General features: G+C 54.8%; 1 protein-coding gene across 3 annotated transcripts in view; it reads left to right on the top strand.

Annotated features, from left to right (window-relative positions):
• LOC125629309 (B-cell differentiation antigen CD72-like) overlaps window positions 1–19,391 on the top strand; it is a 39,712-nt gene extending 20,321 nt beyond the window's left edge. For 2 of the 3 annotated variants that reach the window (XM_075128308.1, XM_075128309.1), the window contains 5 exons: window positions 5,485–5,862; window positions 7,429–7,577; window positions 11,714–11,814; window positions 17,777–17,985; window positions 18,517–19,391. In XM_075128308.1, coding sequence (XP_074984409.1) covers window positions 5,485–5,862; window positions 7,429–7,577; window positions 11,714–11,814; window positions 17,777–17,954 — 806 coding nt within the window. In that variant the 3' untranslated portion in view covers window positions 17,955–17,985; window positions 18,517–19,391. The remainder of the gene's footprint in view (window positions 1–5,484; window positions 5,863–7,428; window positions 7,578–11,713; window positions 11,815–17,776; window positions 17,986–18,516) is intronic. The other variant, XM_075128310.1, reaches the window with a different exon arrangement.
• The last annotated feature ends 3,434 nt before the right edge of the window (window positions 19,392–22,825 follow it).

Consider the following 22,825-nt stretch of genomic DNA (forward strand, 5'->3'; position numbering starts at 1 on the left):
GGGGGCTTGTGGGGACAAAACGCCTGGCCAGAAGAGAAAGGGAAGGAGCTGCATGTGGGGAGTGATGATGTGGGGGGCAGGGGGCCCCATGGAGGGGGGGGGTCAGGGCGACACAGGGCGCGGGGAGGGGTGAACCCGAGCAAAGGAGAGTTTGGGCTGCAGCTCAGGAAACCTCCCCAGCAGCAACACGGATCCAGCTGGGGAGCCATGGGGGGCCCTGTCCGGGGCATTTGGGGGCCCTGTCCTGGGGCAGGCAGGGGCCCTGTTACCAGGGAGATGTGGGGGGGCCCTGTCCCAGAGCAGGTGGGGACCTTTTACCAGGGAGATGTGGGGGGCCCTGTCCCAGGGCAAGTGGGGGCCCTGTTACCAGGAAAATGTGGGGGGCCCTGTCCTGGGGCAGTTGGGGGGGCCCTGTCACAAGGGAGCCATGGGAGCCCCTGTCAGGGAATCCTCTCTGGGGAGGGGCCCATGGGGGGAGGGGCGGGGCCCTGTTTCTTGGGCCCTCTACCCGCTGCCCGCCTGGCACCCGCCCACCGGCACAGATGTTGCTGGGGCCAGTCAGCGCATGGCGGGGCTGACGCTTCCCCAGCTCCGCTGGCCAAGGGCTGTAGGGCACAGGCGAGTCCCTGGCAGGGCCAGGAAAGGCTGCTGGGCGGGCACTCGACTGGCCCTGGCTGGCTGGCTGCCTGCAAGGCGCTCTGCCCGGCCCCTCGCTGGCCGGCACCCGGGGCCCCTCGCTGTGGGTTCGGAGGCTGCCTGCTGGCTGCAGCCCCCACTCGCCTCCCAGCTGTTTGAACCGCCTCGGCCCAGCGTTCCTGAGTCTCCGTCACCGCTGCTGGAGGCTCTGGCATTTGTGGTGTTTAGATGTTGCTAAAACCACCGAATCAGCAAATTAAAAATACAGTAAAAGCATGTTTTTGCTGTGGATCCCCACAACACCTTGCAAGCTACACAGGATGTCCAGCAAAAGTAGCTCAGTGCAATCATTGCAAAAAGACTGGACATTTTACTCAAGTATGTCGCAGTAGCCAGTTCAATCAACAGGTGCATACAGTTACAATACCAGATGTTACTGTGCTGAGCGTGGACAAAATCACTACTGCACATATTCCAGAACAAATAAAGTGCACTGTAAACGTTTCCGCCATACCCTCAGGCAAACCACACTCTATTCAGCTAATGTCGGACACTGGCTCAGCAGTATCTATGCTACCTGATTCCATCTTTCTGCCTTACTTTAAAGACGTGCCTCTTACTGAACCCAGACTTCACTTGGTGTGCTATTTGAAAAACCATATTCCAGTACATGGCTGCCTGCCAGCAATAGTTACTTTTGGTGATTGCTGTGTAACTGCAGAGTTCTACATTGTCCACAAAGGCCCTCCTATCCTTGGCAGAGATTTATTGGCTGCTTTAAATCTCAGGGTAGTTAATGGACGAATTGATCTTCCTCAGCAAAGCGCTCCTGCGGTACACACACCAGTTTCAGCTGGGACCCAACACCAAGTTGAGGAGAAACGCGGCTGTGCTTATGGGTTTCTGCATAAAGGTAAAATGTGGAATAATGTGATGCCTGTACAACAGAAGTTACAGTGCTTACCATTTTCAGGCAGGGAAGCTGTTTCAGAGGAACTGAGAAAACTTGTTCAAAAGGACATTATTGAAGAGATCGACTCCTCGGAATGGGTTTCACCTGTCGTAGTTGCGCAGAAGAAGGGTGGAGGCATTCGCCTTTGTGTGAACTTAAGGGAGCCAAATAAAGCTATTGTGATTGACAGCCATCCTCTTCCTCACATAGAAGAAGCATTTGCAGAACTCCGTGGAGCAAAGATGTTTTCTGCTCTTGATTTGCAGAGCGCATACCACCAGGTTACGTTGCATGAAGATAGCAGAGACCTCACAGCATTTATTACACATAAGGGACTATTTCGTTTTAAACGTGTTCCATATGGTCTCGCATCTGCCCAAGTGCCTTCCAAAAAATGATGTCATTGATTCTGAAGAATCAACATGGAGTTCAGTGCTATCTGGATGATATTATCATGTTTGGAAATACTTCTGAGGAGCATGACAATAACCTGCAGTCTGTACTAAACTGCCTCAGCAAAGCAGGCCTCAAACTCAATAGGTCCAAATGCAAATTTAGACAAACTGAACTCTCCTTTCTGGGGCATACAATTTCACAGGCTGGACTAAAACCTGATCCAGATCATATCCTGGCAATTTCAAATGCTCCTCCTCCAACAGATTTGCAAACCTTACATTCATTCTTGGGTCTTACCTCCTGGTATGCAAAATTCATTTCCAGTTATGCTTCTGTCATTGAACCGTTACGGGAATTACTACGGAGAAGTTCAACCTTAGTGTGGACAAGAAGACGCACAAGCTAGTTTCGAAACGGTGAAAGACTTGATTGTACATAGTCCAGTACTTGCACTGTTCAGTCCTGCATTGCCCTCAATTGTAACTACTGATGCTTCTGATTATGGCCTTGGGGCTGTTGTCACACAACTGCGTGAGGACAACACAGAGAGGACGGTTGCGTTTGGTTCAAGGAGACTAAGTAATGCTGAGAGGAAATATTCTACAGTCCAAAAAGAAGCACTTGCTTGTGTCTGGGCTACGGAAAGATGGAGAACTTACCCGTGGGGCCGCAGGTTCAAGTTGCGCACAGACCACAGCCCTTTGACGACGTTGCTCACCACGAAAGGACTGGGAAGAGCAGGATATAGTATTGCTCGAGGGTCTGCAGGACTACTCTCTTTCAGTTATGAACGGGAATATAAGCCTGGAAACCAAAACGTGGTCGCCGATTGCCTTTCTCGCCTGCCTTTGCCTTCACCAGATGATCCACCGGAGGATGAGGATGTCGTGGTTGCGCTTATTACAAGCGCTCTCACTGCAGTTACAAGAGAACAATTTCAAGCTGCTTGTTCAGCGTGTCCAGTTCAACAAAAACTACGGGAATTTCTGACAAAGAGATGGCCCAGTCACCCTAAAAACCTTGACCCGGTTTTGCTGCCTTATTTTAGAGTTCAGGATGAACTTTGTTTGATGGCTGTGTGCTACCAGGTACACACCGGCTCCTTGTGCCAGAAGAATTAGTCAAAACTCATACACCAGGCACACGATACTCATCCAGGAATTGTCCAAACCAAACAACGACTACGGGATCTGTATTGGTGGCCAGGGGTGGACTCTCAAACTGAAGCACTCATAAAATCCTGTGTCACTTGCCAAATGCATGATAAGAGAGCAGTGACATGTACCCCTCCATTACAGCCTGTTCCTCTTCCTGAATCTGCATGGGAAAAAGTGGAAATTGACATTGTAGGACCCTTTGATACTGCTCCAATTGGCTGCCATTATGCCATCACCTTAATAGACTATTTCAGTAAATGGCCTGAGGTGGCGTTTACATCGCAAATCTCTTCTGCTACAGTAATTAAGTTCCTCTCTTCAGTTTTTAGCAGGGAAGGTAACCCCAAGAACTGGTTTCAGATAATGGTAGTCAATTTACTTCCCTGGAGTTTGAAACTTTTCTAGCACAGAGGAACATTTTACACAGAAGGTCATCCCTATAGTACCCTCAAGCCAGTAGGGAAATTGAATGATTTAACAGAAGTTTGAAAGAGAGTTTGCAAATGGCTAAACTGGAAGGGCGATTGTGGATACCCTTCACAACTGATTTCTTGCAAGCACACCGGGCTACACGACATTCCACCACGCAAAGATTGCCTGCAGAGTTACTGCATGGGAAACAGATGAATACTAAACTGAACATTGTTGGATTGTTAAAGGCACGACCTGATGCCCCAATGTCACGGAGTCCCTGGGCGATGCTCTGGAACTGCTCCCCATGAAGCCAGTCAGGACTCTGGGGCAGTCGCCTTTCTGTGAGCAGCCTGTCTTCAGGACACACAGCTCACACAGCTTCCACCTTCCTGGGTCTGACCTCGGAGCATTCAGCATCCTCTGCCCCTCCCTGCGCTTCCCCCCAGCGAGTCCACTCAGGCGGGGCTCCTGGGGAAGCCAGAGGGTCCTGCCCCCCAACTTCGCAGTCAGACGTGACTCTCAGCCAGCCAGTAAAACAGAAGGTTTATTAGACGACAGGAACATGGTCTAAAACAGAGCTTGCAGGTGCAGAGAACGGGACCCCTCAGCTGGGTCCATTTTGGGGGGGCAGTGAGCCAGACAACCACGTCTGCACTTCACTCCATGTCCCAGCCAGCCCCAAACTGAAAACCCCCTCCAGCCCCTCCTCCTCTGGGCTTTGTTCCTTTCCTGGGCCAGGTGGTCACCTGATTCCTTTGTTCTCCAACCCTTCAGCTCTCACCTTGCAGGGGGGGAAGGGCTCAGGCCATCAGTTGCCAGGAAACAGGGTGTCGGCCATTCTCTGTGTCCAGACTCCTGCACACACATGCCCTCTAGGGCTCTGCAATGATCATACACCCTTACTCCACCCCCTAGATACTTAAGAACTGCCTAGGGGAAACTGAGGCACCCCCACACTATTCAGAGGAAACATTAAGAACAGTCCCACTCGTCACACCCAACCGAGGATGATGTCAGAAAAACAGTTGAACAGAACCAAGCAAAGTCTAAGGCTTTCACAGACAAGCGGCGGGGTGCTAAGGAACCAAAGTTTGAGTGTGGTTCCTTCGTGAGAATACGAAAACCTGGAACTTTACGCAAAGGGGACCATAAATTCACAGCTCCTCTTAAAATCATAGAGAAGAAGGGACCTTACACCTATCGACTTTCTGATGGGTGGGTATGGAATGCTTCTTATCTTGCACCTGCCTATGCACCAAGAGGAGATTATGCCAACGCCCAGTCTGCATGGGATGGCTTCACCGTGGTGCCAACACAACAAGACATTGACCTGGAACCGGGGCTTGAGAGACGGCCTGTCAGACCCAGACGACCACCTGTCTGGACTAGAGACTATGTTATGTAGTATCTACGGTGTTTTCAGTGTCATATTTCTGCCAACAGTATAGTGTCTTGTTTCATATTTGTTCCTGTGGTTAGAACAATAATGTTTATTTTAATTGGGAGAGTTTCTTAAGAGAGGCGGGGATGTGGTGTTAAGATGTTGCTTGTAATTATTAGAATTGGGAGCTCTGGCTGTTGGGAGTCTGAAAGGACAGGAACCAGGAAGGAGTGGGGAGGAGTTGAGAGGCTGGGAGAAAGCTACCGAGGGTGTAGCAGCAGCTTGGTAAAGAGGTTTCCACTTCAAAAATAAAGTCCTGTTGAAGCTTGTTAGTACCTTGCCTGGTTGATACAACAGCATTATGGGGCTGTTCTCCACGGTCGGGAGGGTCCCTGTCCCCCTGGGGCCCTGCTGGGGTGGATGAGTGAGCCCAGTTCTCGAGTCGCCCTCCCGGCCCCACCCTGCCCTGCTGGCACGTGCCCGTCGGCCTATGCCGGAGCACATGCGCCCCTGTGTCCGGCCAGGCTCACGCTGTCTGTCCCCTGCAGACTGGCAGGTTTCCCAGCATCTGCAGCAGGCGTCCCGAGCGCACGAGGCCGAGAGCAGCCACCTCTCCCAGCAAGTCAGCACCAAGGAGGCTACCCTGGTGCAGACGGCGAGGGAGCTGGAGCAGGCCAGGCAGGAGCTGGAGCAGGCCAGGCGGGAGCTGGAGCAGGCCAGGCAGGAGCTGGAGCAGGCCAGGCGGGAGCTGGGGCAGGCGAGGCAGGAGGAGAACAGCACCCAGGAGCAGCTGCGAGAGCGGGATGCCGCATTAGAGGGAACGAAGGAGGAGCTGGCGAGGGTACAGGAGGAGAAGAGAGAAATTAAAGAGAAGCTGAACCAAATGGAGAGCGCCCTGTCCAGCATCCGCCCCTGCGAGCAGACAGGTACTGCCTTCCTGGGGCGGGGGTCACTGGGGCCCCCACCCCCCAGCAGGGACAGCTGAGCCCTGGGGCGGGGGAGCACCCAGGGCCAGGGCCGTGCTGCAGCAAGTGGCTCTGGTCATTCAGGAGGGGCAGCTCTTCCCCCAGGCAGTGCTGGCCCCCAGGTCTGCATGGTGCAGGGGAGTGGGTGTGTATTGATGGCGAGGGCGGGGTGTGGGGGGGTAATCAGTGCTGGAGACGAGACAGAAAACCCCGGGTGGTGGGCACTGGCTGGTTCCATAGAATAAGAGTTGGGACGTGAACCCGCTGTCCTGGCCCAGTTCCAACCAGCTCCCCTAAATCCCCCTGCTGTTTCAGCTGTTAAACACGCTGCATCCCACCCCAGAGGTGGCTGCATCTCAGGGGTGCACGAAGCAATGCCTGCCACATGTAGCCTGTCTAACGGTTTATCTGTAGACACAAGCTAGGATCTTTGGAGAAAGGGTGCTGGCCAAATACAAACTATGAACATGCTAATTAGTCAGCCGAGCTCCCATGATTCAGTCTGGCTAAGAGATAACACCTGGACTAACTGAATTCGGGCTGCTTCTCCACCACTGAGCTCTGCTTGCACCCCCCTGCTCTCCCTGCCCCCACCCCCCTGATCTGCTGGCACTCCTCAGACCCGACCTGCAGCCCCACAATCCAGGTCCAGGCCTCTCTCCCATGTGTTCAGAAGTGGGCGACGCGCACAAACAGCCCATGGGGCCCAGCACACAACGGCCCGTTCGCCTTTGGGACTTTTTGTAGCAAATGCCCACACACGGGGCAGGTTGAGTCATATTTTGTGCCCGTGACGCGCTTGGTGCTTCAACCACCCCAGGCAAAGAAACTATCCCAGGCAATAAAAAATGAGATCAGCTTCCCTGAGGCTGCCCCTGCCAGTCCTGGCCCGGGCTCCCAGGCAGGCGAGCTGGGCGACTCTCCAGCCGGGGCTCTCGTGCGGTGGAGACACCCAGGGCCCTGCACCCTCGCCAAGGGCAGAATCCCAGCCCTGAGGACGACGCACCATCGCAGACAGCCTGGGGCCCTGCCAACGGGCAGAGCGGGGCACGGGGAGGAGGCGGCTGCCAGGTGACAAGGGCAGCGCGTCGCCGTCTGCTCACACGGAACAAGGAGCTCTGTCAGAACGAGGGAAACAGCCCGATCCCTAGAAGGGCTCAGTCTGTCCGCGCATCACTGCCCAGCCCTCCGGCCAGAGCTGTAACGGAGCAGTGTCCACGTCCTCACGGTGGCTGAATCCCCGGGGGTGGGGGAGAGCGAAAGGACAGGGAAATGTTGAACCCCATGAACAGTTACACTTGTATCTGAGCCCTGGACTCAGCTCCCAGCCTGCCCCAAACCCTCGAGAACCCTCCCCCCCCCCACCCTCCACCTGCTCGGAGCAGCTCCTGGGGCAGCCTGGAGTCTGGGGGAGTGTGAGCCCCTGGGGAGGGACCAGGCCTTCTTTGTACGGCCCAGGGCATGAGCCTGTTAGCTGCACTCAGGGCCAGGAGCGCCTCTGAGCCTCTCACCCCCTCTTCCCTCCAGGCTGCTGCCCGGCAGACTGGGTGTTGTACAGAGGAAAGTGCTTGTTCGTCTCGAAGGAGGAGAAGACTTGGGAAGAAAGCAAGAAAGACTGCGAAGGGAACTCTGCTCGGCTTCTTATCACCAAATCCTGGGACTCGAGGGCAATGCCGGTACGGTACATGCACGGCTGGAGCGAGCGCAGCCGGAACACTGCGTAAAGAGGGGGTGTCTCCAGGCTGGGCGGGGGGGGGCGTTGGCAAATAGGCAGGGGCTCAGAGAAGAGCAATGGCAATGATCCAGGGGCTGGAGGAGCGTTACCAGCTCACCTTCTCCACTGAGCAGCGCACCCGCACTGTCCTGGATTGTTCTTTTGTGTCTGACAGATTTGAAGAACCCCCCTTCCTGTTGTCTCTAACATTCCTTGCCAGCTGTAACTCGTTCCTTGCCTTGGCTTTCCTGATTTTGTCCCTACATGCTTGCACTATTGCCATGTCCACTCCCTTGGAGCCGTGCCCCGCCCTCCGTTCCCTGGATTTGTCCCTATGGGTTTGTAGAGAGCTAGAAAGCTCCTCGTGTAGCCACATTGGCCTCCTGCCGCTCCTCTTCTCTCTCCTCTGCCTCCGAATAGCCTGAGTGTTACAGCTCTTAGGAACTGCCAGCCCCCTTCGACTCCTTCTCTCCCCTCCACGGGACCCTGCCTGCGATTTCGCTGACTCCGCTGAAATCCGCCTTTCTGAAGTCCAGTGTCCTTGTTTTGCTGTTCTCGTGTCCTCCTTTCCTTAGGGTCTTGAATTCCATCAGATCATGGTCACTTCCTCCCAAGCTCCCGCCCACCTTCACGGTCGCAACTGGTTCATCCCTGTTGGTCAACACCAGATCCAACATGGATGACCCCCTCGTTGTTTGCTCAACTCCTCCTGAATCAGAAAGCTGTCCCCTCACGTGCTAAGAACTTGCATGTTATGGCTTGTTGTAACAGTCTTACAACAGATACCAGGGAAGTTAAAATCCCCCATTAATACGAGCTCATGCGTCTTAGCTAATCCTGTTACCTGCTTGTGGAATGACTTGTCCACTTCCTCGTCCTGATCTGGTGTCTATAACAGACAACGCCCATCCATAAGATCTCTGCTGTTCTTTTCCCTTGTTATCCTCACCCAGAGACTCTCAGTAGTTCTGCCACGTACTTCGCCTCGCGGCAAGTGTGCACGTTCCTGACCTACAGCAAACACCTCCTCCTTTGTCCCCATATCTGTCCTTCTGGAACAAGCTCTATCCCTCAGTGCTGGTACTCGAGTCATGGGAGCTGTCCCACTAAGTCCCCTTAGTGCCAATTGAGTCATAATTTTCTTCATATCTGATCTGGGGCAGGGGGTTGGGGTGCGGGTTGGGGTGCGGGGTCTGGGAGGGAGTTGGGGTGCAGGAGGAGGATTCTGATCTGGGGCAGGGGGTTGGGGTGCGGGAGGGGGTGCGGGGTCTGGGAGGGAGTTGGGGTGCAGGAGGAGGATTCTGATCTGGGGCAGGGGGTTGGGGTGCGGGAGGGGGTGCGGGGTCTGGGAGGGAGTTGGGGTGCAGGAGGAGGATTCTGATCTGGGGCAGGGGGTTGGGGTGCAGGAGGGGGTGTAGGGTCTGGGAGGGAGTTGGGGTGCAGGAGGAGGATTCTGATCTGGGGCAGGGGGTTGGGGTGCGGGGTCTGGGAGGGAGTTGGGGTTCAGGAGGGGGATTCTGATCTGGGGCAGGGGGTTGGGGTGCGGGAGGGGGTGCGGGGTCTGGGAGGGAGTTGGGGTGCAGGAGGGGGATTCTGATCTGGGGCAGGGGGTTGGGGTGCAGGAGGGGGTGCAGGGTCTGGGAGGGAGTTGGGGTGCAGGAGGGGGATTCTGATCTGGGGCAGGGGGTTGGGGTGCGGGGTCTGGGAGGGAGTTGAGGTGCAGCAGGGGGATTCTGATCTGGGGCAGGGGGTTGGGGTGCAGGAGGGGGTGCAGGGTCTGGGAGGGAGTTGGGGTGCAGGAGGGGGATTCTGATCTGCGGCAGGGGGTTGGGGTGCGGGAGGGGGTGTGAGGTGCAGGCTCCAGCCGGGAGGCACTTACCACAGGCGGCTCCTGCCCGGCGGCACAGCTGGGCTCAGGCTGCCTGCTGTGGCCCCACGGCGCTCCCGGAAGTGGCCGGCTGCTAGCACGTCTCCGCGGCCCCTGCAGGGAAGGGGACAGTGTGTCTCTGTGCGCTGCCCGCGTCCGCAAGCGCCGTCCCCGTGGCTCCCACTGGCCAGTTCCCAGCCTCCGCTCTAGCCATGGAGCGCTGGGCTGGTCCGGGCCTGCAGGTCTGTTGTATTGATTTAGAGGGAGTGTACCAGCCCAAAGAGTCAAAGGTGTTAACACGACCCTGTCACTGTCCAGCATTGAACAGTTTTAAACAACGTTCAGGGTTTGGTCCACAGAGACCTCGGCCTGCTGAGTGCCCCGGCAAACACCCCATTCAACAGCCTCTTAACCTTTCATTAAAGATACAGAAAAGGGGGAAAAACAGTTAAAGCCTTTGGAATTAAAGTATTATGTAAGGCTTGCATTTGAACAACATCCCTTGTTCCCTTTCCCTTCAGCTGGAGAGAGTTTTTAAAAAGAACCTGTCTCCCTTTTGACAGTCTCTTAGATGAGCAGCTGTCAACCTTTCCAGACTGCTGCGCCCCTTTCAGGAGTCTGATTTATCTTGCGTACCCCCAAGTTGCACCTCACTTAAAAACTTCTTAAATACAAAATCAGACATAAAAATACAGACATGGCACAGCTCACTAGTCCTGACAAATTTCGACTTTCTCATTTTTACCATATAATTATAAAATAAATCCACTGGAATATAAATATTGTACTGACATTTCGGTGTATCGCATACAGTGCAGTACAAACAAGTCAGTGTCTGTCTGAAATATTAGTTTGTCCTCACGTCGCTGGTGCTTTTTCTGTTGCCTGTTGTAAAACTAGGCAAACATCTAGCTGAATTGATGCACCCCCTGGAAGACCTCTGTGTACCCCAGGGGTACATGTTCCCCTGCCTGAGAACGACTGTCTTAGATGGTATCAAAGATGGTGATAACTGTCCTTCTGGGGAGAGGAGAAGACGTTAGCTGAGATGGGCTAGCGCTGCTGTTAAAGTCCAGTCCTGTTTCCTAAAAGACAAAACGAGACAAACTCCCAAAGGGGGAGAGAAGAGAACAGCAAAGAGAGAAAATGCAGCTTCTCTCTCTGGTGCTGATTCTCACGTGCAGCCTCACTGCTGGAGAGACTCAGGCCCAGCACAAGGTCTGATCGGCCACTCTGAGACCTGACAAACTCGTACCACCATTGGGCTGGTTAGGGCATTGCATTCCTCTGCCTCCCTGGTCACAGGCTCACAGCCTTGCTGCAAAATGTGCAGTCTTGGCTGGCTACCCAGACTCTTATTAGACAGAAGTCAAAAGGAGAAGGACAGGGGAGGGAAGAAATAAGGTGGGGAAGGAAAGGGACGCCCAAGGGAGATGGAGAGATGAAGTCTCACATCCCAAATGGTGTTCAGGACTCAGCCAGAGCTGGTGTCATCTGGGTCCCTCTCTCTGGTCCAGTCTGGTAAGGACAGGACATCTCTCAGGGTCCGAATGATGGTCCCAGAAGATGGGTGAAGGGCAGCCAGGATGGTGAAGCTGGCTCCAGTAGGCAATTTGTCTCCCAAAGTCTCTTTCTTTAAGGATGCCGAAGGGAGTAGTGGGTAGAACAGCCCCTGCCCTCCTTGTCTACCAATTAGACCTAATTTCTGACACACCAATTTTGGCTCCTTGACTTTGGTCCCACACGTCTCTTGTTTATCAGGCAAGGCCTTAATGCAGTCCTTGAGTTACACCAGGGGGCCTTTTTATTTGGACTAATTCAGTCTGTCTCCTTTTTCCACCTTTTCCCATCACGTTTCTTGTCCTAGGGGTATTGTGCCATCTTAGGAACCGTTGCCCACTTTTCACAGCTGAGCTCACACTTCGGGGAAACTCGTAGGCCCAGTTAGCACAGCCAATCCCAGCAGGGAAAGTACCCAGGGCCTCTCATTTCTGGTGGGCTGGGGTGAGTGGGCTCCAGTACGATGGATAACCAATAGCAGGGTGCGCTGGGAGGATGCTGTTCGCCGCCCCACACCTGGCTAGCTGGGTAACTCCACTTCTGGAGCAATGTGATCGTGCTCATGGAAACATCCTTTTCTCCACCAGCTAATCCCTTCCCTGCAGTTCTCTGCTTCTTCACCGCAGTCACTTGAATGCAGGGGTGTCATTATGTAACTCTTTTCTTCCTAGAATTTTCTGAAAAATACTAATGTCCAGTACTGGATTGGACTAGTCTGGAATCAGGAATCAGAGTGGCAGTGGAAGTGGGTTGATAACTCACCCTTTAAACCGTAAGTATCATATTTATTTCTTAAGCTAGATGCTCCATGTGCTAACCAGTGGCACCATCCAAAAGAAACATGCACTTTAGTAGCTGTAGCTAAAGCCACTGACTAAAGTGTGCTGGAAGGGTTAGAAGTGGTTTCCCATAATGGAACCAACGGGCCTGCAGTTCCTCATGTGGACCCTTTGCCAGAGGGGAATATTTAAAGCAACACCATGTACTTGAAAGCTGCAAAATAACGAGTTTCAAGCAGTTTCAGGTCCTCTGAGGAAATTCTTTATCGGTAGCGCCCAAGCGTAAGTCAGGTGGTTCCTGGGAGGGCAAGGGGCAAAACCACAGAGCAAATGAGTGTAAAACACAAATCCAGATGTCAGGAACATACTTAACAGCGCTGGCAGGGAACGTGAAGAGGAGACATTTCTTAATTGTCTCTGACCCAATGCTGGGAATCTGGCTAACAAGCCAGAGGAATTGGAAATTCTCACTGATGAGAAGAAATGAGGTATTATTGTCATCACTGAGGCCTGGCGGGATGAGTCACAGGACGGGGATGTTAAACTCTCTGGTTACAGCCTCTTTAGGAAGGTTTTTGGGGGGCACTCTGCATGAAAGGCAGCATCACCTGTTTTAGAGGTTTTGCTAACTCAGAAGTGCAGGATCATGCCTATGGATGAATGTGCTAACAAAGCCCAGCGGGTGCACGGGTGGGGTCTGTTACAGACACCAAATCAAACCAGAGAACAGAATGGGATACTCACTAACCTCTTGTCTGTGACGTGGGAAGAAAACCTGTGTTATGAGGGACTTCAGTCTGGGAGAGGTGTGGGAGGTCTCATGACCTGATCACATTCAGTGAGGGCACACAGAGGACAGTCCCAACCAGTAATTTATTCCTAGACCAGAAGGGACCACGATGTTCATCTAGCCTGACATCCGTCACACACAGGCCAGAGCACTGCTCCCCAAAGATGCACTAAAACGTATCTTCTAGAAATCTATCTGACCTCGATTTAAAGACTCCAAGCCATGGAGACACCATGGTGAACTGTTCTAGTGGTTAATCACCCTCACAGCTAGGAAACAGCATCTTATTTCAAGGTTGAATTTGTCCAACTCCAACTTCCAGCCATTGGACCTTGTTATGGCTTTGTCTGCTAGCCTGAAAAGCCCCTTGGTGTCAGCTCTCTTTTCCATGTGTCAGAACCTAGACACTGAGACGGCGTCACCTCTCAACCTTGTCTTTGATAAGCGGATTAGATTGGGCTTCTCAAACCTCGGATCATACATCCTGTTTTCCATCCTCTGGATCATTTTTGTGACCCTCCTCTGAACATTCTCTGGTATTTCCACATCCTTCTTCAGGTGCGGACACCAGGATTGGACACAGTATTCTAGTATCGCCTCTGTACGCAGCATGGTCAGGCTAAGATCACTTCCTTATTTCTACTGGAAAGTCCCTTTTTTATACACCCATGGAGCATGTTAGCTCTTTCTGCCACAGCCTTGCACTCATGGCTCACGTTGAGGCCACACAAAGTCCTTTTGTGAGTCGCTGCTTCCCAAGACAAAGTCTCATGTTGTAATGATGCTGCCCTTGGTGGGACACTTCTGAGAGTACCAATTCAGGACAAATTGCTTTAAGCAGAGCAATTACAGCCCAAGGCTGGGGTTTCTCCACCTCTAAGGCACACCAAACCAGCCAGACAGAGAGGACTTTGGTTTTACCGCAAGCAATTCCCTTAGACACTACCGTTTCCCAGCATCACCACCAGTGCCCCTCGTTATGGGGATGAACGGTTATGAAAACCAACACCCCAGCAAAAGAAAAAAGGTTCCCTCAATCCCAAAGGACCAAACCCCAGACCCAGGTCAATATACAAATCAGATCTTACCCACAAATCACGCTGTTGCTAATCCCTTAGAATGTAAAATCTAAAGGTTTATACATAAAAGGAAAAAGAGAGAGATGAGAGCTAGAATTGGTTCAATGGAGTCAATGACATACAGTGATGGCAGAGTTCTTGGGTCAGGCTTGTAGCAGGGATGGAATAAACTTCCGGTTCAAATCAAGCCTCTGGAGAACATCCCCAGCTGGGATGGGTCATTCAGTCCTTTGTTCAGAGCTTCAGTTTGCAGTAAGGTTCCTCCAGAAGTAAGAAGCAGGATTGAAGACAAGATGGAGGTGTTTTCAGGGCATTTTATATTCTCTGCCCATAGACGGACACAGCGGCAAGATGGAGTTTGGAGTCACATGTCCATACACGTCTCAGTTCTTTACAGGCCGACACCATTGTTTACATGTTAGTTTGAACGTTCCCAGGAAAGCTCAGATGTGGATTGGTGTCCCCCAAAGTTCATTGTCAGTTAGGTGTTTCTTGACTGGGCACTTACTGAGAATAGTCCTTTGTCAAGAAGCTGACCAAATGCTTCACTGAGGCTACTGGGGGGGGGGAGAGCTCAGTGATTTGAGCATTGGCCTGCTAAACCCAGGGTTGTGAGTTCAATCCTTGAGGGGGCCATTTAGGGATCTGGGGCAAAAATTGGGGATTGGTCCTGCTTTGAGCAGGGGGTTGGACTAGATGACCTCCTGAGGTGCCTTCCAACCTTGATATTCTATGATTCTATGAAAACACATTAAGATACAAGTACATAGCCAATATTCATAACTTCAACTACAACAATGACACACCCATACAGATAGCATCATCATAATCAGCAAATTATAACCTCTCCATAGACACCTCACACGATAACCTTTGTACAAAATCTGCTGCGAATATATAACAGTGGTTGCAACAATGATCTATACAGTCACAGTTCATGTCAATATCGTTACACATGTCCTGTAGAAATAACCAGTGTTCTTGGTTCCCAGATGCACTGCCATGCATTTGGCTGTATTAAATCACGTTTTGTCGGATTGTGACTATTTAACCAGCCAATACAGATGACTGTGACAGTCTCCTGTCTTCCTCATTACTCACCACTCCACCAATCTTTGTGTCACCTGCATAATTACCAGCCAAGATTTTATATCATGATCTAGATTCTTGATAATATTGAAGTGTTGGACCAGAAACCAATCTTTCGGATCCTGCTAGAAATGGCCCCGCTCATTGTGAACAAAGACATTTTGCAACCTCCCAGTGAGCCAGTTTTTAATCCATCTAACATGTGCCCTATTAGTTCCATTTGTAACCCTTCTGCCAGGTGGAGCCGGCAGCAACCAGGGCCGGGTTCAATATCTAGGGGGTCCCTTTTCAACAATACAACACAGGACTGGCTCGAGCCCTGACCCAGTGACCTGGGACAATTACACCCCCACCCTGCTTCTACCTGCTTTGACCTGGAAAAAGGCTAATGTAGTGCCCATCTTTAAAAAAGGGAAGAAGGAGGATCCGGGGAACTACAGGCCAGTCAGCCTCCCCTCAGTCCCCGGAAAAATCATGGAGCAGTTCCTCAAGGAATCAATTCTGAAGCACTTCGAGGAGAGGAAAGTGATCAGGAACAGTCAGCATGGATTCAACAAGGGCAAGTCATGCCTGACTAATCTAATTGCCTTCTATGACGAGATAATTGGCTCTGTGGATGAGGGGAAAGCAGTGGACGTGTTGTTCCTTGACTTTAGCAAAGCTTTTGACACGGTCTCCCACAGTATTCTTGCCAGCAAGTTAAAGAAGTATGGGCTGGATGAATGGACTATAAGGTGGATAGAAAGCTGCCTAGATTGTCGGGCTCAACGGGTAGTGATCAATGGCTCCATGTCTAGTTGGCAGCCGGTATCAAGCGGAGTGCCCCAAGGATCGGTCCTGGGGCCAGTTTTGTTCAATATCTTCATTAATGATCTAGAGGATGGTGTGGATTGCACCCTCAGCAAGTTTGCGGATGACACTAAACTGGGAGGAGTGGTAGATAGGCTGGAGGGTAGGGATAGGATACAGAGGGACCTAGACAAATTGGAGGATTGGGCCAAAAGAAATCTGATGAGGTTCAACAAGGACAAGTGCAGAGTCCTGCACTTAGGACGGAAGAACCCCATGCCCCGCTACAGACTAGGGACCGAATGGCTCAGCAGCAGTTCTGCAGAAAAGGACCTAGGGGTGACAGTGGACGAGAAGCTGGATATGAGTCAGCAGTGTGCCCTTGTTGCTAAGAAGGCCAATGGCATTTTGGGATGTATAAGTAGGGGCATAGCCAGCAGATCGAGGGACGTGATCGTTCCCCTCTATTTGACATTGGTGAGGCCTCATCTGGAGTACTGTGTCCAGTTTTGGGCCCCACACTACAAGAAGGATGTGGATAAATTGGAGGGAGTCCAGCAAAGGGCAACAAAAATGATTAGGGGTCTGGAGCACATGACTTATGAGGAGAGGCTGAGGGAACTGGGATTGTTTAGTCTGCGGAAGAGAAGAATGAGAGGGGATTTGATAGCTGCTTTCAACTACCTGAAAGGGGGTTCCAAAGAGGATGGCTCTAGACTGTTCTCAGTGGTGGCAGATGACAGAACGAGGAGTAATGGTTTCAAGTTGCAGTGGGGGAGGTTTAGGTTGGATATTAGGAAAAACTTTTTCACTAGGAGGGTGGTGAAACACTGGAATGCGTTACCTAGGGAGGTGCTGGAATCTCCTTCCTTAGAAGTTTTTAAGGTCAGGCTCAACAAAGCCCTGGCTGGGATGATTTAGTTGGGGATTGGTCCTGCTTTGAGCAGGGGGTTGGACTAGATGACCTCCTGAGGTCCCTTCCAACGCTGATATTCTATGATTCTAAGATGCATGTATCAGCAACTTCAACACAATTCTTATCAGGAAGGACGCGGGGTCAAGCTGCCCTTTCTGTGGCACCCAATCCCCTCCACCACCACCATCACACACACCTTTGGTTCTTTCTGATGAAGTGAGCTGTAGCTCACGAAAGCTCATGCTCAAATAAATTGGTTAGTCTCTAAGGTGCCACAAGTACTCCTTTTCTTTTTGCGAATACAGACTAACAAGGCTGTTACTCTGAAACCTTTGTTAAGCTAAGCCTGCTGACTTGGCTGCTTTTCGCAATAAGCCATAGTGGTTTCAGGCACTTTACTGGTTTGCCAAAGTCTCCCCGTACAGGGGCAGGTCTCTAGCCCACGCTGTGCAGGAGGTCAGGCCGGTCCTAGGGCCCGTGCTGTGCAGGGGGTCAGACTAGATTTGCACGGTGGTCCCTTGTGGCCCGGGAATCCATGAAGCTGAGTATGGAGAGGCAGAGCTGAGTCACCGCAGAGCCGGGGGCAGAAGCAGCACGACTGGACCAGGGTGGACAGGGAGACGAGCCCTGTGCCAAGCCCACCGAGAGGGGCAGAGGGGCAGGAGAGGCTGAAGGGAGCCGGCAGAAGCAGCAGCAGGCAGGGGAGGTGAGAATGCCCAGGGGGGACAGGATTCCAAGGCAGAAGCTCAGCTGTGACCACAGCAGCCAGGGCCAGGAAACCTTGACAGCCAAAGGTTAGGTGCTGAGTGACTTTAGGCTCCTCCAGGGCTCAGCGGCAGCCGAGGGGGGATTTTCTGCAGCGCAGGGTGCCGAGGCCTGGGACTTGCGTGTCTTTGTGGATCTGGGCCCAGGGCACCTACATACAGAGCAGATTTCTGGTGGCAGGCGGCTCCTCAATCTAGCTGCAGACGAGAGCAGAGCAAGCCCCAGTGGCTGGAAGACGAAGAGAGACAAAAATCAGACAGGAAATAAGGCAGAAAACCGGGTGGGGAATTAACCAATGGAACAACTCACCCAGGCACGCGGCGGAGTCTCCGTCCCCCGGGTTTCCGTGACGAGGGGGTGTCCTTTCGCTGAAGGTGGGGCTCCTGGCTGGGCTGCGGCTGTCGCTGGGTGAAGCGACTCTGGCCTTGAAATCGATGGTGACCTGGCCTTAGTGCGCCAGGGTGGCAGAGCTGACAGCCAGCGTAGGGCGGGCCGGGCCGTCTCAGCAATGCCCCTTCTCTTTCCAGAGACTTGAGCTACCCGCGTTACAGCCTTACGTCGTGTGGAGCAATAAGAGGTGGTGTCATAAAGAGCAACAGCTGCTATTATCTTGAAAAGAAGCCATGGATCTGTGAGAAGGCACCCGGCAAACCCAGCCCAGACAGACCATTGCCTCCTTACGGTACCCGGAGAGACAATCAATGAGAGCCGCTGGCCCTGATGACAGGACAGTCCTGTTAGTCTGGAGCACCATCCCCATATTAGGGACATCCCGGGCGAAGTCCACGCCTGCAGGGCGGTGCTGGGGGGCAGGGCACACGGGGGGCGGGGGAGCGGGGGGTTTGCGGGGCGGAGCTGGGGGGCAGGGCACACGGGGGGCGGGGGAGTGGGGCGTTTGCGGGGCAGAGCTGGGGGGCAGGGCACACGGGGGGTGGGAGAGCAGAGGGTTGCAGGGCGGGGCTGGGGGGCAGGGCACATGGGGAGCTAGCGGGGGGGTTGCGGGGCGGAGCTGGGGGGCAGGGCACATGGGGGGTGGAGGAGTGGGGGGATTGCGGGGCTGGGGAGCAGGGCACATGGGGGGCGAGTGGGGGGTTTGCGGGGTGGAGCTGGGGGGCAGGACACACGCGGGGCGGTGGAGAGGGGGGGTTGTGGGGCGGCTCTGTCCGAGCCCCTGTGGGGTGGAGGGTTGGGTGCTGCCCCCAGGGATCTCCATGAAGGAGGACCCAGGAGACGTCCTGACACTGCCTTTTCTGCTCTCTCCGCCCAGGCTCTTCCCAGTGACGCGCTCCACCGCCTCCTACCTGGCTTGTGGGAGGGTGTCGGGCCCTGGGCTGTCGGGCGGGTCGTGCACAGACCCCTGCCGCTGGATCTGTGAGCAGAGTGCCCTCACCTTGCAGTGGGGCCACGGCTCTGCCCCTCCCACTTTCCTGGTGGGGAACACGACCTACACCTGCCTCGATCCCCAGTGAGAGCAGCTGAGGGCCCAGACCCAGGACCCTGCACCTGGTGACCTGCTCCCCTCTGCTCCCGGTGCTCCTGCCCTCCTGGGAGCCCAGTGATCCATGCACCCCCACGCTACCGCCCGCCCCGGGGTCTGGGCTCCCATGAGCCCGTCAGACCCATGCTCCACTCTGTCCAGCGGCCCCCAGGTCCTGCCCAGGCCTAACGGTCAGAGCAATCACCGGATCAAGCCCCCGCTCCTCCAGAGCCAGATTGTCGCTCTCTGGCCCCCCCGACAGCTGCGCTCCTCTGGGGCAGTGCAGACCGCAGAGTCCAGGGCACAGTGCCTGAGCCGGGACCCGGCATGCCCGGGCGAGGGGACCGGCGGTGGCATGAGCTTCTGGAGATCAGGTGAATCCGGAGTCAGAGCCTCTCCGAGGAACTCTGCAACACCTCCCTCTTCGACAAGGCTTTCCCCGTCCGAACCCCCCGCCCCCCACTGCATCCCCCAACCCCGATTTTATCCCCAAAGGGGAAGGATGCCAGAGGCTCCGTGAACCCCCTAAGGACCGTGCTGTCGCTCTAGATTTGATGGGAAGGCACCCAGCTGCAATGGTGATGGGCAGCAGCAGCCGGGGGGCGGGGGGAAGCTGTTTCCCCCACCCCACCTCTGTAAAGCTCACCAATAAACCTTAAAATGTTCCCGTCTCACCTTCTTTTGGGAGCCCGTGTGTCGGGGGAGGGGGACCCCTGCATCCATTCCCTTGAGCGCACCCATACGCAGCCCTCACCAGCACCCAGGGAAGCCGTGCCGCAGCGGCTCACAGCCCAGGCAGAGCCCAGTCGCTCAAGGCCTAGGGTAGCCCCACGGCAGCGCGGAGCATCATTCCCCCACCCACCTCTCAGCAGAGGGTGAGCGACAGAGGGACCCGGGCCGGGGGCTCCTCCCAGGACAGCACAGAGCCGTGCCGTGGCTGAGCCCCCTTCCCATAACAGGGGAGCCCCAGCTCTTTTCTGGGGTCAGTCCCCGGCTGGCTGGGGCTGATGGGCTCACTGGACTCGCCCCACGCTGCTGGGATGGGCAGCAGCCTGCAGCCGGAGAGGCTCCTGGGTCGCCGACGCGGGGCCGAATCCTGAAGGCCCCGCCTCACTCCTGCAAGGGACGGTCCATTGCCCGTGCGCCAGCAGAGGCTGGAGAGCAGCGGCTGGGGGCGCTGGGCTTGTGCTGGGGAGGGCGAGGCGCTGGCGGAGGGCGGGGGGTGTCCGGCTGGTTTGCAGTCCCAGCCAGAGGCAGCCGCAAGCGGCAGCAACCGAGGCAGAGCACAGCCAGGCTGCACTGAGCATCGCTGTGGCAGCCCCCAGTCTCCCCCCACCGGAGCCAGGCCCTGTGCTGGCGGCAGAGCCAGGGCGGAGAGCTGTACCCTGCAGTGCCGGGGGAGCCAGGGAGGCAGCCCTAGCGAACCCGGGAAGAGCAGCCGGAAGCCAGGTGGCTGGGGATTGATGCTGCCCTGGCCAGGAGAAAGGCCGACGTGAAGTGGGAGCAAGGGAGAAAACTGAGGGTGGCTCTCTCGTGTCCCTGGGAGAAACGTCCCCCTGCAAGGCAGACGCAGGCTAGAACCCCAGGCAGACAGGGACAATTGAGGGGTTTGTCCGGACAGGGTGCACGCATTGTGACGCCTCTCAGGGCACCCAGGGCTGAGAGTCGCCTTGTTATCCCTGCCGGTGCCAGCCCCCTGCTGCCCCCAGCCTGGCAGCCCTCCAGTCCTCTCCACCAGCCTGTACCAGCCCTGCCTTTGCCTTGCAGGCTGCCAACCGATCCCCCCAGCCTCCAAGGCCCTGCAAAGTGTCCCCTCCGCTCTGTGATCCAGCCCCAGTCACTGCATCCCCCGAGAGATCCAAGATCCCCTGTTCCCAAAGGAGCAGTGTACCCCAGCTTTCCCTTCGCTCCCTCCCCGGTACCACACACAGCGCTTGAGTTCAACTACAGTAACACAAGCGATTCAAGCAGAAACCAGCGTGAGAGATGGGAGCAAATGGTTCCGTACACATCAGAAGACGTGTTCTCAGGAACCGAACTACCAAGTTCTCCTCCTGTCTAACGAAGTTTCTCACCCAAAGGTCACCTGGGTGGCCTGCCTCTGAATCCACCCTGGTCTTTACAACCAAGCCTGGCTGAAGTCCATTTTCATGAAGAAAACCTGCCGTCAGATCACTGCTTAGGTGAAGGGTGCTGGGGTGTCTTCCCCCCAAATGCACCAGACCAGACCTGTGATGTTCACCTAGGGTCCCCACCCCCACCCCACTATTTACCTCTTCCTGGCAGCGTCCTTCTGCAGGCTCTGCCCGCTGTCAGTGGCATCAGACTTCGAATGCTAATAGACACCTATTGTAGGACGTGCAATGCACATTGGTCCACCCTGGAGGTGTCTCCAGCCCAGTCTGGACTGGAGAACTTTGTCTCAAGACATGCGGTCCTAGTCCCACAGGATCGGTGCTACGACCCCAGCTTTGGACCAGTCTCTAGGAGGAGCCCGTCAGTGGGACAGGTCCCCTACGGGCCTCACTCTTCCTCCAGAGTAAGCCATGTGGTCTCACCGCCTCCGAGACTGAGTCTCTGGGGCTCCAGCCCCCCTGCTTCGTGCTGTGAGCTCTGCCCAGCGAGTCCAACTGAGACAGAGCCCTGGGAGAGACACGTCCACTCTTTAGTGACTGACGCAGCCAGCCAGTGTCTGCAGTGAGACTGTGACAAAATTGGAAATCGTTTGTAATATTTGTGTGAAGCCTGTGTGTGCCTCAGTTTCCCCTACCTGCTGCATTGTTACCTGGTGGGTGGAAGGGGACTGTTTCCTCTCAGGGCAGGTGAACAGACATAGGTGTCTGGGACTTAATCCCCACATCAGTGGAGCATCTGAGACAACAGGGGCAAATCCAATCGCCAGATGTGACGCAGCAGGGAGTGGGGCGGATTTGCCCAAGGAGGGTTGCCGGGGAGGTTCACTGGGACCGTCTGCATTGGCGATGGGAGACTTCCCCTGAAGGAAGATACCTGAGGCTCTAACCTGAGCCAGGAGGGGGGCTGGGAGAGCTGACATCTTGGCCTGGGAAATTGGACAAAGGCTAGAGGAGGAGCTGGGGGGAGGGGGAGAGAGCCTGCGGGAGGGATTTTTTTTTAAGTTTGGGGCTGGGTGGTGGAACGCAGGGAACCCCAGGGCTGGGGTCTAAGCTTCCTGACCCCCAGAAGGACTTGACTGAGGGGTCCTGGTTGTACCCACAAGCTCTGTTTGGGACTGTGTTCCTGTTGTCCAATAAACCTTCCGTTTTACTGGCTGGCTGAGAGTCACGGTGAATCCCAGGAAGAGGGGTGCAGGGCCCGGACTTCCCCACACTCCGTGACACCGAGACATTGGCACCTAGCACCCAACGACCCAGTGGATACGGACTGCCCTGTCTCTCCTTAGGGAAACTGAACTATCCCCAGCTCCAGATCAAAGGACTGGGTGTGATGAAGCGGGACTGTTCTTAACGTTTCCTCTGAATAGTGTGGGGGTGCCTCAGTTTCCCCTAGGCAGTTCTTAAGTATCTAGGAGGTGGGGTAAGGGTGTATGATCATTGCAGAGCCCTAGAGGGCAGGTGTGTGCAGGGGTCTGGACACAGAGAATGGCCGACACCCTGTTTCTTGGCAACTGATGGCCTGGCCCTTCCCCCCTGCAAGGTGAGAGCTAAAGGGTTGGAGAACAAAGGGATCCGGTGCCCTCCTGGCCTGGGAAAGGGACAAAGCCCAGAGGAGGAGGGGCTGGAGGGAGTTTCAGTTTGGGGCTGGCGGGGGACATGGAGTGAAGGGCAGACGGGGTTGTCTGGCTCACTGCCCCCCAAAATGGACCCAGCTGAGGGGTCCCGTTCTCTGCACCTGCAAGCTCTGTGTTAGACCATGTTCCTGTCGTCTAATAAACCTTCTGTTTTACTGGCTGGCTGAGAGTCACGTCTGACTGCGGAGTTGGGGGGCAGGACCCTCTGGCTGCCCCAGGACCCCGCCTGGGCGGACTGGCTGGGGGAAGTGCACGGAGGGGCAGAGGAGGCTGAATGCTCCTAGGTCAGACCCAGTAAGGTGGAAGCTGGGTGAGCTGTGTGTCCTGCAG

The sequence above is a fragment of the Caretta caretta genome, chromosome 5, assembly GCF_965140235.1.
Source record: "Caretta caretta isolate rCarCar2 chromosome 5, rCarCar1.hap1, whole genome shotgun sequence".
In the NCBI taxonomy this organism is placed as follows: domain Eukaryota; kingdom Metazoa; phylum Chordata; order Testudines; family Cheloniidae; genus Caretta; species Caretta caretta.